Source organism: Dipteris shenzhenensis, chromosome 7, assembly GCF_047967505.1.
Source record: "Dipteris shenzhenensis isolate YYH24624 ecotype China chromosome 7, Dip_SZ_1.0, whole genome shotgun sequence".
Taxonomy (NCBI): Eukaryota; Viridiplantae; Streptophyta; class Polypodiopsida; order Gleicheniales; family Dipteridaceae; genus Dipteris; species Dipteris shenzhenensis.
Genome location: NC_141602.1, coordinates 27833219 through 27850395, shown reverse-complemented (window position 1 = coordinate 27850395; position 17177 = coordinate 27833219). Strand labels below are relative to the sequence as shown.

General features: G+C 40.7%; 1 protein-coding gene across 1 annotated transcript; it reads left to right on the top strand.

The window, feature by feature from the left end:
* Positions 1-13075: 13075 nt before the first annotated feature.
* Positions 13076-16574, top strand: LOC147900182 (putative polygalacturonase At1g80170). The gene is made up of 9 exons (XM_087376596.1): positions 13076-13393; positions 13767-13898; positions 14195-14356; positions 14479-14505; positions 14646-14853; positions 15369-15450; positions 15561-15669; positions 15798-15917; positions 16341-16574. Exons 1-9 carry the CDS (start codon positions 13076-13078, stop codon positions 16572-16574), a joined length of 1392 nt encoding a protein of 463 aa, XP_087232722.1.
* Positions 16575-17177: the final 603 nt, after the last annotated feature.

Sequence of the window (17177 nt, the reverse complement as noted above, 5' to 3'; positions counted from 1 at the left end):
GGGCTAGCGCCTGGAGGTCAAGGAGGACCTGGAGGTAAAGCTTCGAGGCAACAAGCCCTTCCTTGAGCTGCTTTCTCAAAAACGGTACGTAGTCTTTGCCATGGAGTTCCAAAGTCTTTGCAAGTCCTCGCCAATATGCAGTTCGACATAACGCCTCCACGTCTTTGCATTTGCTGTTCTGTATTTCTAATTTGCTACTTCGAGAGCATATTAGCTGTGTAATTAATTACAACGTTCGTGAGAGTTTGTTTCCATTGCAGAGTTGTTGATGTTGGCAAACGCTCCCTTGATCAGCTGCTTGCTAAACACAGTACGTAGTTCTTACCATGCAGACGTTCCACAGTCCTTGCCATTGCAGTTCCATAAGGCCTTCATGTCATGAGCAGACTACGCCTTTGCATTTGTTGTTTGTATCGCTACTTCAAGGCCTTATGTGACTACTTCAAGGCCTTATGTAACCGTCACCTTCGTGCTTCTACAAGATGTAATCGAATCAACCCATCAATACGACTATTCTACCATTACGTGCATACTCTGTTTTCCACAATTTCTACGGAGGAAAGTACTCTAAATGTGATGAGTGGCCTCTGGCCATGAGCCATATTACGAGCACTTCTCGACTCCCCCATGTTGACGAGTTACCTGGTGGCTCCTCTCTAGAAGTCCTTGGTACTAGTATTTGCTTTTATTGCAAACATCAATTCAAGGAAGGGAAATTAGCATCTATATCAAACTAGACAAACCAATTGAGCTACAATCTCAACTAGAAGAAAATTGAATTACACCACGTGCTACATTTGGCCCAAATCAACTACATTAAAGCTTTTGACCTCCATAAAAGATCCCTCATTCCAAATATGATGCTTTACAAAGAACAAAGACATATATTTGATAATCGAGAGAAACAAAAAGCTTATCTATTTTGAAAGATTCTCTTAAGAGTCAATGATCACGTATGAGTTCTTTTCTTGTACTGTGCAAGTGAAAGCACCGAGTCCATCCATTTCTTCATGATGTACCATCCCATTCCCCTCTTTTTCTACCTTATAAAAGAAAATTCTTACTCAATGTTTCCTTGGACAAAATATGTGAGACATTGTTGAGCTTTTGGGCAATATTTCTCATTATTGCTTCAGACAAAATTTCATGGTACATCCTATTTTGATCACGTGTCCAAAGGTGCCATATATTCTATGATTTTTCCATTCAATCCCCATGCAAATCATGCATGTTGCATACCTACACTTGCCCACACTTTGATCAATGATATAAAAATAAATAGAAACATGCATATAACAAACAATAGAGGAATACCAAATATTATAAACCATAATTCAGAACAAAACTAGACCAAAATCTAAGCTCTACTTAGAGCATATTGTTTATATATGGCACTCAAAACTCTCTTATTGAACATTCTCAAAAGAAGGCTCAATCTTAAGAACAAAGATCAAAACAACCCATAGCCGTCTTTGTTTTGATCAAAACAAAAACAATGATAACAAGTACTTATGATGCAATCAAAGTAATTTGATTCTTATCTATATTTTACACGAAGGGATCAAAGCATAGCATAATCAGGTGTGGCCATTCACAAAACTGGTGCATCGTGACAAGTGCTAGTGGATTGGATCACCAAATTGATGTGTAACAATCGCCTTCTCATCGGATCTTTTAGCGGTGTGATGATTATCACGTTGGACGACCACAAATTTTAACCTGCCTTGATCTTTTACCAACTACCATCTCTATACATACTCTTTCACTGCAAAATACTACTGGTGCTATTGAATTGATTATGCTACATGGAAGCTATAGTTATTCTATTAAAATCATCGTGCTAATTTTGATGCATAGCACATCGCATTATGTAGGTGCACTACTTGAAGCCATAATTGGGATCCTTGGTAGAGGACATTTGGCATTGTGCAAGCTCAAAATAGTCAAATTGACTACCACGATGGTTGGAATCAATCCTGTAACCCATGTCCAACATCTATTGGGGTGGCCACATCAACTATTGCAAGTGATGACTACCACCACAATGGCATATGTTATTTACTTCAATGGCCCACATCAACTATACCGTAAGGGTTGTCTAGTGACCCATTTCGACAATCATGATGGGTGATAGTAACCATTATAGGTGGTGACTATTAACATAGTGGCACACTCTACCAATTCAATGGCCCAAAGTGAGTGGTCTTATTGCATGATGTATGTTTCTGTGTAGGCCACCATGTTGGACACATGGGGTTGTGCACTCCATAGCTTGCTACTATGGCACCATGCATCATGGTTCATGAAGGATGTGGCTCTGGCACTACCACACCTTTGTCCTTTCTTGACATTTTCCTATCGATGTTTAGCATGTGCGGGTGCAAAAACTATTGATACCGTGCAGGGCGGATTTTCTGTTGGTATTGGTGTAGGTATATATCAACACTAAAGAGTGTCGATATATACTAATACTAGTGAGTGTCAATATATACCAACATTATCAGAAGAATTTTTACTAGAGTACCAGTGTTAGTATATAGCAACACTAGTAAAAAATTTCCATACCCATGGAATTACATAACCTTTTTTGCAATAAGGCCCATAATAATTTTGTACTACAAGTTTTATCATTTGAAAGATAAAAAATATGAGAGGATGTACACCAAGTTTGAGATCAAAATACTCATGTATTCACAGTGAATTCAATATATAAATGTACATAATGCCACTATAAAAGTGAAAGGGGCAAAGATAAAAAAGCCTTGTTGATGGGGCAAAAGAATCAATTAGTAGGATTTACATCAACAGCTAAACCTGTCAAGCGAGTTATCAATATTTAGGAGAATCAAGTAAATCGGAGTAACTATGAATGAGTTTTGAGTTTTAGAGGGTGAAATTTTATAACTAAAGAAGGGGGGATAAGTTGGTGGAATAATTAAGACCCTTCATTTTGATTCTCTCGTTTGGGTTCTCCATGGGCTAAGGCTACTATGTCCCCTCCTAGTCTGTTGTCAGCTGGTGAAGCGTGGTCGGAGGGGGAAAAGCACTGCATTTCATTTTAGGGTGTCATTGTGAAATCCAAGCACATGAAAGGTCCCATTAGGAGAGGAGGCTAGATTTGGAGGTGCTCTACCCCCTGTATCCATCTCGTCCCCATCTTTCTAGTCTCTTCTATTTGCTTGATGCTTGCAGATTTGTTCAGTAACTAACTACAGCACACTAACTGATATAGTTAGATAAACTAGGTTAGGCTAAGGACCAGTTACATTAACTGAGTCTCAACTAACTAGCAGTTACTTCACAACCCTAGTTAAGCCAAAGGTTTAGGACACTTAGACCTAAAGACCAAAGGGCCTCTAAATCCCCTAACTTTGAGGGTCCATATCTTGCATGTTAAGGACTCGAACTAGACCCAGATTGAGAACCACAACTTCACACATGGAACCATTGAGCTATGGGAACTTTTTCTAGTGAATCCCACACCATTTAGGCATCCATAACACACGTCAATCTGCACTAATTCGCTCATAAGATTCTCTCGAGACCTTCAATTGACAATTCATCTGCACCGGCACATTTTCCCACTCACATGGGGCATTCCTAGGCACATTTTTAACACGATGATCCCTACGACACTAACGCATCTCTAACCCCCTTAACAATTTTTACTCCTTCTTTGGGAGCCCGTATCATGGCCGTTTGAAGACCAAATCACACCCAATTGATGCCAAGATTCACTCACATCTCAAATGATAAATTTCAAATATTTTTACCATCGTTTTCAATCTTGGTAGTTGCCATTATGTAGGCACTGATTTTGACTCATCGATTGCATATTTTTTGCCATTACTGGGCTACGAAGGTCGAAATCAATTGCGAATTTCAAAGTCAAAGGCACTCACTTAAAAGATACACTTAAGCATTGTGTATGCACCTCAGATCTGGATGAAGACTAGCCCCTACATACTTTCATGAGCTTTCTTTAACCCTCGATGCTCTTCAAGAATTCAACCTCTCACCATCGACAAGTAGCATGGAGGACATAACAATTGAAGAAGCAATAAGTAGCAACAATCAAATCCTTCAGAACACCTTAAAGAACAACACAACTACAACAACAACAATGGCAGATGACACTTTGGTAAATTGGAAATGCCAAAGTATAATGGATGAGGGGACCCCACCAGGTTTCTTCAACTCTTTGATGTAGCATGTTGTGCTAGAGGCGACTAGTCAAATGAAAGCAAAGCCACCTAGTTCCCAATGGCTCTAACTGATGAGGCTTCAAGAATGGTACCTCGACTTTCTCATAGAGCAAAGAGCCACATGGGCATTGCTATCTGACCAGTTCAGAAGAAGATTCTAAACAAAAAGGTTGCAAGATGACCCCACATTACAACTAGGTAATATAGATATGCACAAGAAAGAAAAGGTCAAAACATACTTGGGAAGAATGAAGTTAGAAGAACATATTCAAATTGACACTGGGTCTGATAAAAGTTCCCCCATACAACCAAGTTGCACCAAGCGATCATTAGCAATGTCAATTTGCATGTTTTGCATTTGCTTAGATTTGGCAGCATCATAAGGTCACTCATTGTGGTTGAATGTGACGTTAATAATCTTGACTAATATGGTGCCACAGGTGCAACTCTCAGAACCCCCAATACGCCCCCCTGCAACAAAAATGGCTAGCTCTTGAAAATGTATCCAAGTACATACACATCCAAGAAGACAAATATGGAGATGGCATTGAGGGATCCAAGAGCTTTGGAGTGAGCAACTTGTAAGGCAAATGTCTTGTCCTATAGAATCTTGAAGCTTGGCATTTGTCTTTGCTCTTTTCTTTGGGGTAGTGAGGGGACCTTTTTTTAAACTAAAGTCAAGAACATGTCCCCAGTCAATGATACCAACTTGTTGCTCTTTCCTTTGGGGCAATGAGGGGACCACTTTTCCCACTGAAGTCAAGCATACATCCCCTAATAAATGATACCAACACACGCATGTCCCTTGGGGAACAAATCCAAAATAACATTGTAAGCATCCAATTCACAATGAATCCACCCATGCTTGTGTAACTTTGCTAGTCCCAAAATGAAAGCATGGGTGAGCGTTGGCTACAATTTAATTCTTTCAAGTGTCTCAATCATTAGCTTGAATTCATTTGCTCCTACCCCTATGACCCTCTTGCATGACAACCTAATATACTTTCTACTTGGTTTCTACCAAGGCACACACCAACATTAGATGCTACAATAGTTAGCTCATGAAGCATTCATATAGGGCCTTCTAATCCCCCTCATGGAAATGCTTCCCTACAAAGCACAAGTGTTCATGAAACCTTAGCATTAATTTTATCCTATTTATATCATCCACAATACGAGTTCTTATTATAGGCACCACCTAAGCCACCACATGGGTCATCTACTCTAGAAATTGGTGTGCAACGACTAGGGCAGTATATGTTAAAGACATATGCGCCTTATTTGTTATCTCACTTACCTTGGCCTCTTTGACAAAAATCTTACAAATAAAAAATTTTCATTCCTTCCATAGCTAATTCCAATATTCTAACTTAGCCTTGCCTACTTGTTGTTAGGTACTGCAAGAAAGATTGTCATTGGACACTTTGAAAGGCCACCAATACAGGCACTCAAACTCTTTGGCCCCTTTATATCCCAATTGGATGCAAATAAAAGATCCTACTTGTGTATGCCATTCAACTTTCTTCTAGCCACTGTAGCCATATCTCGCTTGCATTGAAAGATTGCAAGATCACTTTGTGTATGCTTTCCATTTTAGTATGTGGCAAGGCCTTAGCAAAAATTATCATGCAATCCCTAATTAATTTGTTCAACCACATCCTATTCTCTTTTTTCAAGCTACTCTTTCTCTTTGACTTTTCCTTCTTATTGGTAAAATTGGAGTTGTAAAATTGGTATGAGACATTGAATTAGCATGATGCCTTTATATTGAAAGATTGAGCGCCACACCTCTATGTCAAAGTTTATTCTATGAAGACACCTAACCTGTAGTATTTGAGGTGTAAGTAACATGATCCAACATGGCCTCCTTAGCCCTTCCTTGGCTTGTCCACTGTAGCAGTTGTTGAAAAGAGTATGAATTAAATGTTGGGTTTGTTTTAATATGATTGAGCTAGAACCAAACATTGTGGTTACATAATTCCTGGTTGAACAAACTACAAGCACAATTCAATGAATGGCCTTTATAGACTTTGCACATCTTTAATATCTTTAAGCTTATCATTGAAATGCATAGTGCTTTTTATTGTCCCAAAGATGTCAATAGGAAATCATTTTGAATTGTAGGTCCAAGGCCATAATAAATTGCCCTCATTCTAGGTGGCATGTTGAAATACCAAAGCTCCAAATACTTACAAGCAAATGTAGTGGTTCATCAAAATCAGTGGAAAGTTCCTTTTTAGACTATGTAAGGAAAATATTAATTGCTCCTAGTTATCGAAGCAGTTTCTCGATGTGAGCGATGTTGGAGAGAGAGGGCGGCAGAGCCAACATCAGCTAGACGATCCAATGAGTTAAAGTTTGCGAAATATATAGATTTAGAGGCCTTCAAAAGTGCTCATGCCTTCCATCAAGAGTTTTTCATCCAAAAGCATACTTTTCATCAAGTGTTGTAGGCCTTAATATCAAAATTAAATCCAAGGCTATTATTAAGACACATGGCTCAAGGAGAGGCCAAGAAACCCAAAATTCCCCATAGGCTGCCTACTATAACAATAATAGGTTTTTGACACATGGTAGCTTTGGAGGAGATGAGCTTAGGAAATGCTTCCATGTGCCACCCTTGGACTCTTGGGTTGTCATTATCGTTTGGATTATCACCCTTAGACTCTTGGACTACCCTTGGACTCTTAGACTCTTAGACTACCATCCCTACCATGGGATCTTGGACTATGTTGCATGCCAAAACCTTGGACTCTTAGACTATCACTACCTCTTGGATGGATTCTTTGGACTACTCATGAACTACCACAAGCTGTTTGAACTGTCCCCCCCCACACACACATGCATATGTGTACGCAAAACACACACACTTAGTGTATAAAGTACACAACAAGATGAATGTTATTCATAAGGCCCGCCACAACATGTTTTTTGTATGATGTGGAGTTGGGTTGAAGAGGCGGTGGACACAACAGGGACAATGCATGTGTGAGTGTGTCGGGGGACGGGAAAACAGCAGAATGCTGGGATAGGTTTGAAAGGTCATTTGAGTTGCCTGGTCAAGCTGTCAGTATGGTTGTCTAAACGAGGGAGTGATCGGACCAGTAAACATAGTTTGTGCCGTGTGTTTGGCGTTTGCTTTGTCCGCCATGGCTCAACACTTCATCTAACACCATGACTTTATCATCAATAAGCTCAGCCCATAGTTGGTTGCATTGTTCTTCAATATCCATCAAAGCATCTTCTGAGCGCATTTCAAACATCTCTACCATGCTATCACCACATATAATCACATCAGGTTCCAAGAGACTCACAACATCAAGGGGAGAAGAAGGGGTGAGGATTTTACCGTTGTCGGCCCCTACTGTCAAGACTTCGAGCTCATTGATGCTTTCATCATCGAACAGTCCATCAAGACCCTCGAATTCTTTATCATAAGAAAAATCCAAAGGAGGAGAAAGAGAACCTGAAGGATTCAATGCAATCTGGTATGGTATGTGAAGTCCATATGGCTCATTATCATCTGCAGATTCACTACAGCTTTCATAGGGAATTGATTCACTATCATTGCCACATTCAATCTCATCTTTATCTGACCCCCGAGTAACTGATCTGGAAGTCTCCATGAGCTGCACTTGAGGAACATTTGGACACTCTAAGCGGTAGTGCCCCTTTTGATTGCAACCGTGACAAACCAACTGGGACTTATCATGTGGAGCAGGAGTAGCCTTACTTTTTAATTCCATCAATTCAATGCAGAGTTCATCAATAATCTTCACAATATCAGGAGTTGGAGGTACACCAATAAGGGTAGGGGATACATATTGTAGAGGAGGGGGAGAAGATGGGGGAGGAAGAGGTTTTGCTAAGATGGATCCACCATGAGACACCTTGATTGTCATTGCAAAAGGGAAAGGAGGAATGATGACTAAATCACTAGACATTCTATCAAACTTCACTACAATTGCCTTTGCATGCTCCATGATCTTTGGGTCCTCCCACTTCAACTTGAGATGAAACTCATCAGTTGAACCAGACACCATATGGCTCAACACATACTGAGTCATTCTGGCAACAAACCCCTCATTATCTGGATACATAGCTACTAGGCAATCCAATAGCCCAGCCGCTCGATCCACATATCGACGCGCTGTCTCTCATTCTTCTTGCCTCAACCTCACTATCAACAGATGAACATTCTCGGGCTCCTCTTCTTTGCCAAAATACTCGACCAATGCTGCAGTCAAAATGGGGCCAGCTTTCTTAAACTTCATTAGTCTACCTCTTGTACCACACCTTGGCAAAATCATCTAAGAATGTGGGAAGAACCAACAACCATCTATCTTTAGTAAGAAAGTTGAGAAAACACAACAGTGCTTAAAGGCCACAAGATACTCACTTGGATTTTCTTCAACCCGTCCACAGAACACAGGAATGTCTGCTAGCTTGGAAAATGGAAGAGGGACAAAATGAGGCTTATCTATTGGCAAACAATGGAAAGGGGAAGCTTGAACTAAAAATCAGGTGAAGATACATACACAAAGCACACATAGGTAGGGTAGGGTGTGACTGGTGTATTGTGAAATACTACACAAGAAGAATTTTCAGCATAGAATAGCTAATAGACAATCTTAAAAGGACCAACCCTCATGATATGATAGCCATCTTTACAAGCGAGGGTTAGAGATGCGGTGCTGCATGAGGTTGTTCATCAAGGCAAATAAGAATGCCATGACAAATGTCAATAGTTGGAGAGCTTGCACATCACCTTCAACTTCTTCCAGTTCTTCTAGTCGCCATGCTATTTCTTCAAGGGTTGTGCGGTCTGGCATCCTTCTTTTGAGCGTGGTCTGGCATCCTTCTTTTGAGCAATGTCCTTGAGGACCTTTTTGATGATCTTCCGAAGTCGATAAACTCGTATCAATTATGCCCAATACTTAGTTTCATGATGACCACAACCTTTGCATTCCTTACAAATGATCACCCTCCTTCATGGCTTGCAGCTTTGTTGGGGTGGTGCTTCCACTCGCATCATGCGTGATTGAAGTACAAGCTTCACGTGCCCAGAAATCAACAACTATATTTTGAGCTCGAGGGATATGCTGAATTTTTACCTCTTCAAATTGTTGGCACAGTTCCAATGCTTATTGATGTCATCAAGCCTTTGCTCTGCACCTTCCACCTTCCACTAACTTGTTCACACACTAGTTGAGAATCTCGCAACTCAAGTTGCTTGATGCGATGCTCTTGTTCCTTTTGTAGCCCAAAAATGAGTGCCGAGTACTCAGCTTGGTTGCATGTACTTGCAGGTGCAGACTTGCTATAACAATACTCCTCACCACCCAGTGAAATGAGCTTCACACCCATGCTAGCAGCCTTGGTCGAAGGTTTGTAAGCTCCATCAAATTGAAGGATCCAAGATGTCATCACACCAAGACTAAAATCCGGACATCCCAAGTTTCTCGCTAGTCCAAGATAGGTAGAAGGAGAGGGTGGGGAGCATTCAATACTTGAGCCAAACGTTCAGCACCAAATAAACTGGCAATCCTTTGTTGATAGTTTATCTTTAGACTAAAAAGAGTTACAACTTGAAGCTCAAAATGAGGCACAAAAGGTTGATTAGGTACAAATGGATTCCTTGGTCGAAACATTACCAACCATAGCTGAGGCCTAGAAACCTTTGTAGTGAGATTGAGAATAAACCATTCAAGATGAGCTTATCCACAGGAATTAACAAGCAGATGCACCAAATCTCCCCCCAAGCTTGGGGAGCATCTCACCCTTCAATGAAGGACACCCTTTTAATTACTCTGAAGCAACAAGTAGCTCGAACACCGCACAATGAGTAAAATTAAAATCAAAGTTCTCCCAGCGTATCAATAGTTCTTCACCTTGAACCAACCACGGTGTATCATCCCACCCGTTGTCTCCTTGAACGATGCACTGGACAATCGGCCATTGAACGTCGACATGAAGATCAAGAAAGAGATCTCGCCAATTGGTAGCCGTAATGAGCGGAGGACCAGGCACCAAATCCTTAAACTCGTCGAGAAGTGACATAAATATCCACCCTCCTCGTGTGGCGTGCATTCGTGAAGTGGTCTTGGAAAGGTTTTGAATCAGCAATCTAGCAAGAGATGTGAATAGAGCACATGAAATGAAGTACTTTTGCTTTTTACAGCAAGAGTAAACTCCCCATGGTTAGAGAGTTACAATTCCCGAGATTTCAATATATAAACAAAAATCATTACATTTTCATCACTTCCAACTTGTTGTCCCAATGATAAGTCTCCCTGTTATGAAGGGGGAGGTCTTGGGTTCAAATCCTACTCTTTAATAAAAAGAGAGGAGAGGAGACGAGAAGAAGAAGAGAAGGAGAAGAAGAAGAAGAGAAGAGAGAGAGGGGGCGCGGAATCTTTTGTTACAGTTTTGCAGAAACTCAGAAAAACTGTCCGCGACTAGAAGACGCAGGAGCCCAGAAAACTATCGCGCGGGTGAACATAGTAGATGCGCGAATCGAATGCGTGTATAGGAACTCAAAAGGAGCACAGATGTTACAGTTCTGCAGATGCGACCGGTACAAGCAGAAGATTCGCCGGCCAGAATAATACAAGAGCCTAGAAAACTATCACGCGGGTGAACACAGTAGATGCGCGAATCGAATGCGCACGTAGGAACTCAGAAGGAGCACAGATGTTACACTTCCGCAGATGCGACCGATACGAGCATAAGATTTGCCGGCCAGAATACATGTAGGAACCATCAGCAGAAAGCAGGCACACTGAAAGTGCAGAAGCAGGGAGGTTTTGCAGCCGTAGAGATAGGGAAGGCACACAGTTTGGAGGTGCAAAAGTAGAGAACTGCGCACAGAAGAGGCTGCAGAGCCACACCCAATAGTAGGAGTAACAGGTTTTACACCACAGCCGTGGAGATTTCGATCCCAGCAGCCACACCATTTCTATTAGTCGGAAAAGAAATCAGGACTAGAGGCTAGAGGCTAAGCATGGCGACGCTCGAGGGCCATAGAGAAAAGGAGAACGTGAGGGCGAAGCGTTATCATGTGAGGGGAAAAGGAATTAGAAGGGGAGGGAAATAAGAGGGAGACTATGACACAAGGGGAAAGGGAGAGGGGGAAGAGAAGAGTGTACATGATAGGAGGAGGAATGTAAAGATGGAGACATCAAGGGAAGAGGACCACGCTTTATTTTGAAAGAAAGGGAAGGGAGAAATCAAAGCACTAGCTAGGTGGCTTTACAAGAATGAGCGTGTCCCATCAAGGAATAGCCCCCTCCTTTTATAGCCAAGAGAGGGGGTCTCTCCTAATAAATGCATCCTCCCACATGCATGGTGTGTGTGGAAAAGTCTCCCATGTGGGCTAGGTGGTTACGCACTCTCAATTGTGTGCGACAACCCTTTGTCTCATTTTTCCACATAAATCAAGTCCCATATCTTAAGTCTATGATACTCCCTTGGTCTCTTCCTAATTTTATAATAAGTTCAAATCTCTAGAAGGACAAGTGGAGGGTTGGCACAAGGAATCTTGCCACCTCATCCTACTTTCCCCATTATTTAACTTGCATCCTTGGACTATTTATACCTCCCCCACATGGGCCTATCCTATATGGAGGAAATAACCCAATATAATATCCATCTCCACCTATTTTATATTACTTCTCCCATAGACTTTGGACCATATCTCACTAAATGCAGCCTAGGTGGAGGGGTGGCACATGGAGGAGCCATGCCACCTTGCATTTTATAATATCACTACCATGGATTATGTAGAACACACCTTATGGGTCCTCTTACATGGAAGGGTGGCACATGGTCATGCCCTGCCACCTCAACCCTGGGCCCTATGCACTCCATATTTTATTATACTATTGCCACACATACAAGCACACACACACATTTATTCCTTTTTCATTGGTCAAATTTATCCATAACTCTGTGTGTGTGTGTGTGTGTGTTTTTAGAATTCATTATCCCCTCAATAAAAAAATGAGATAGAATTTTATTTCGAAGGTATTACAGTCAAACAAGATAGGTTTACAAAAGTGTAGAATCCATCCGGTAGTCTAAGCTTCGAGGTCAGGGTTCACTTACCTTATAAAGTGTGTGTGTGTGTGTAGGGACTCATGTGTGAAGGAAGGGAGATGGACTTTGAGATGGCATAGCATTATTGGGAGCACAAGCTAAACATTTTGTGCAAGCCTCAAGCTAATTGGAAATAACCTACATGGAAATGTGTGAGGGGGTGTTTAATTAGAGAAATTGAGAACCTGAAAAGGCTCAATAGAAAGCTTCCCATAGCATTTGTTTATTATCTCTAGAGAGTTAGTGTGTTGTAAAGCTTTGGATATATGGACGTGTAAGATTTAAGGCTTAGTAAAGAGGTTTTCAAGAATATTTGTAAGCTAAAGTTTTGTGAAAGTGTTCATCTTTTAATGGGAAAAGAAGGTATGCAGATTTTTGCAAGCATCTTTTCCGAGGTTCACAAAGGTTGTGTGTTGTAAAGTATGCCAAATATGTGGAACTTTTCCTTGGGATGTAAATTGTTTTTTTTAAGCTTCCTCCCCTTAAGGCTCTAGTTCTATAATTTTTTAATCTTCCTAGTAAGAAGGACGGTAGTACTACTCCCACATAATTTTTGGTTACCTTTAGGACTCTAGTTCTACTCCAGCATCTTTTTGCAGTGCAATGCATGCCTCTCCTTTTTGGTGCACAATTTATGCCCAGCCTTTTTGAGTGTATCACCTTTTCACGAGCTGTCTTTCGAAAAGGTTGTTGCACAAATAAAATATGCATAAGTTTGCCACCCTAATAAGCATTCATCTTCGTCTCATCTTCATCTTCATGGGCATCTAGCTATGGCTGCACGTAAACTTCACGTCCTTCCAATCTCTAGTCTGCTGTTGCAGGTCTTTGTAACATGCATGCTATTTGCGGCCATCTGTAGCGGCCGATCTGCTCATCGCTCCCACGCAAATCATCATCACCGTAGCTACCGTAGAAAGAGCAGCAATCATCACCCGCATTCCCATCCCAGCCTCTTGAACGTCCTCCAGGTGCCTCCACGCTCGCAGCTCGCTGATGACACCAACGCCACACCTTCCGACGCTGCCAACATTGTCTTCAACGTCCTGGACTTCGGAGCCGAAGGAAACGGCGTCACTGACGACACAAAGGTCCCTTGCTTGCTTTCGAGCTCAGTCGTAGACCCAGCGGACCAAACGCTGTCAACATTTTCGAGCTTTCGAAGTTTCGTTTAACGTATTGGTACCATGCAAACTAAGGCGAGCCTGCAATCATCTTCTAGGCTCTGCGTAACGCTCATCCGTGGCCATAAAATAGTTAAAAGTTTCTGGTCTTGATTGAATCGTGTAGATTCTGCGACAGTTGTAGTTCCGCTTAGATTTTGTCGATGTTTGCTGGGTATAGGCTATAGAAATTCGAGCAAGGTTGATAAACGCCGGTTAACTTTGTTGGGCTTTGATCCGGTTGTTTAGATTCTGCTGCAGATGGTGCAGCGCATATTTACGAGCTGCGATGCTTGCACAGGGTTTCGTAGCCGCTTGGGAGGCCGCTTGCCAAAGGTGGTCTAGCGCCACCATCTTTGTGCCCCATGATAAGGAATTCCTGATTCATCCGATCTCGTTCCAGGGTCCTTGCCATGGCCCCCTCGCCATCCAGGTACGCGCTTTCATTGCGAACCATGCTAACGACCAACTCTTCATCTTCTAAGAATCTATCATCCTTAGAAACTTGAAAGCATACGAGGATCAAGCTTTGTATAGCTCCACCTACTCATTTCTATATGCTAGCTCTCTCTTCGTCACCAACTTTTGAAACTGTTTCCTCCTTGAATACTCTGGAACTCCCGGCGACAACTTGAGACGCGTCGCGTATAGAGACGACTAAAAAGCCAACCGGTTGCTCAAAAGCCCGTCAAAGCCTACACTCATACCTATTGCGATATGTGTGATCAGATCGATGGTAAACTGACTGCGCCTAAGAACCCAAAAAGTTGGAATCACGAGGACAGGTCTTGGATAGAGTTCAAGAATATGAATAATTTTGTCATGAACGGGAGCGGTATTCTGAACGGACGAGGTGAAACATGGTGGTCCTGTGTCAAACATAAAAACACGGTAATGTTCTGTTGCCAATGGAGCTCCTTCACCTTGGAAAAGCTATCCAGTAACTAAGAAAAACCACCGAAGAGTTTAGCTAAAGACGTTCTTACTTGTTCTCGTTTATTCATGTGCTGCAGCAATGCCCTTCCAGGTCACCCCCAACAGTAAGTGCTGAATCGTTCTTCCAATCGTCAATCATAACAGTTTCATCTCAACTCTTTATGATAAAAACAAGTCCACAAGTCCATTCCATACTCAATTCTGGTTTCCTTTATAATATTCTTCAGCGATTTGTGTATTGCAGCTCCTGAGGTTATCAGATAGCATCAACGTAACTGTTGAAAACCTAACGTTTACTGAGAGTCAGAAAGCGCATATCGTTTTCTACAGTTGCTTGGGAGTGAAGGCCAAGAACCTATCGATAATTTCCCCGGCCAGCAGTCCCAACACGGACGGGATTCACGTACAAAGCTCCAGCAATGTGCAGATTCACAACTGCACAATGGCTACAGGTATTATAATCTAAAGTCCTTTGTCAAGAGCTGTGTGAGAGAGAAGAGACAGGTATATCGCATTATAATATGTAAATATATAGCAAGTGCGTTCAACAAAGGGGTTTCATCCATTTCTCAAGAATTTTTATAGAAATATAAGGACATAAGGGGGGTTTCATTGGGTATTCATATGTTTGTATAGAATAAAGATCATTTTAAAGCCTTACGATTTACAGATAAGAGATTTTAATAATATCCCTTGAATGCACACGTTTATATATATATGGTTTTCAAGTAGTCACCCCTTGAGAGAGAAATTCTTCCCCAAACATTTAAACCTCAAAAGTAATTGCTTTCAAGTAAGAGATGATGATTGCATATCTATAATTGGAAATGGCACTTTACGATTTATAAATAAGGGCTTTTAGTGATATCCCTTGCAGAATATATAGGGTTTTCAAGTAGTAACCCCCTAAGAGAGAAATTCTCCCCTTAACATTTTAACCTCAAAAGTATTTGCTTTTATGTCAAAGGTGATGATTGCATATCTATTGGAAATGGCACGTTAAATGTGGGGATCAAAGATATCATATGTGGGCCTGGCCATGGCATCAGGTGATGCGGATTTCCCTACTCTTAGAGCTCTCCATTATTTAAGTTATTAGAAATTGGAATAAACTCCTATAAAAATAACTACATATGAAGGTCTTGCTTTGCTAGTACAGCGTTGGAAGCCTAGGGAAAGGCCATACAAAAGCACAAGTTCACAACATCTCATTAGATGGTGCAATCCTTAATACTACAAGATACGGGATCAGGATTAAAACATGGCAGGTACTCTATTGAAGGCATGATATCTTTTGAAACAACTAATCACAGGATGAATTGAAAATTACTTTTTGAATATTTAATTCAATAAATCAAAATAAATGCTCAACCATAATCTGTGAGAATGTGTGTAGGGTGGTTCAGGATACGTGCGAATGGTACGCTTTCAAAATGTAAAAATGCATGAAGTGAGGAAACCTATCTTGATCGATCAATATTACTGCACCAAGTTGGACGCACCATGCTTCAATGCGGTTAACCTTTTGAATGGAAACCTCTTTATTGTTCCTAGAAAGAATTATAAATCTTTGAGCTTTTTGCTAATATGTGGAGTTACAACAAAATGCACAAACAAACAAACAATCAAGGTTTTTTATTAAGAGTTCATCATCACAAACAAAAGCATATCCCACATGCAAGATCATGATTTTGCATGCTAAGAGCAACTTTTTCAATTGCGAAATAAGTAAGGTGGATGAACTAATCCATGTTGGAAATTTACAAGCACCAGAACTTGGCCTTTAAACCCCCATATCAACAGTAATTACACATCATAAAAGTTGTATGGTAATGTTCATTTAAATGTTGGGTGAGGAGTCAATGAATTGCTAAATCAAATTACAAATACTTAGTTAATAAATGAGATGCTAATGATGCCTATCTTCTTCTCCATGCAGACATCAGCAGTTGAAATAAGTGCAGTGGTATATAAAAACATCAATGGTACTTCCACGACAGAGAATGCAATATCATTTGATTGTAGTGAGAGTGTACCTTGCCACCACATTTTCCTAGAGAATGTAGATCTCACTCATGATTCTCATGGAAAAGTCCAATCCATTTGTACTAGTGCAAGCGGATTAGCATTTGGGATAGTTGAACCACCTAGTTGTTTGAAGACCCAGACTTGATATTTTTTATGACCTTGCACATGTACTACAATACTCAAGATTCATAAAGTTGTACCCTATTGTATGTAAGCTGCGAATTTATTATTTTCTTTTTATGTTTTAAGGCATCTTATTCCTAGAATGCTTAAAAATGCTTGGACATCTTTACAATACTCAAGATTCACAAATTTGTCCCCTAATGTATGTTATAAATTGGTGAATCTTATTTTCTTTTATAACTTGTGCCCATGCTTTCAATTATTAGGATGTATGATGTGTATATTCTAGGATGGTTTACAAGCTAACTTGTTGCTAGATATCACTCATTGTATGATCTTGGACATGCAGCTTGTGTCCCATTTAGATCATGGGTTCATGCATGTCTTGAGTCCTTCATGCTTGACCCACCATCACTTTGAAAAGGAAGGCCTTTATCGACACATTTTTAAATTTTGATGGATGCGAAGACAAGCATGGACTTGGCAGCGATATTAGCTAATAGCTACACAATATTTAACATTTTTGGACTTATATTAGCAACACACTAATCAACATTTTTGGACTTGTAAAAGTCAAATTCCAGAATTAGAACCAACAAAATTCAAAAAATGATTAATATTGTGC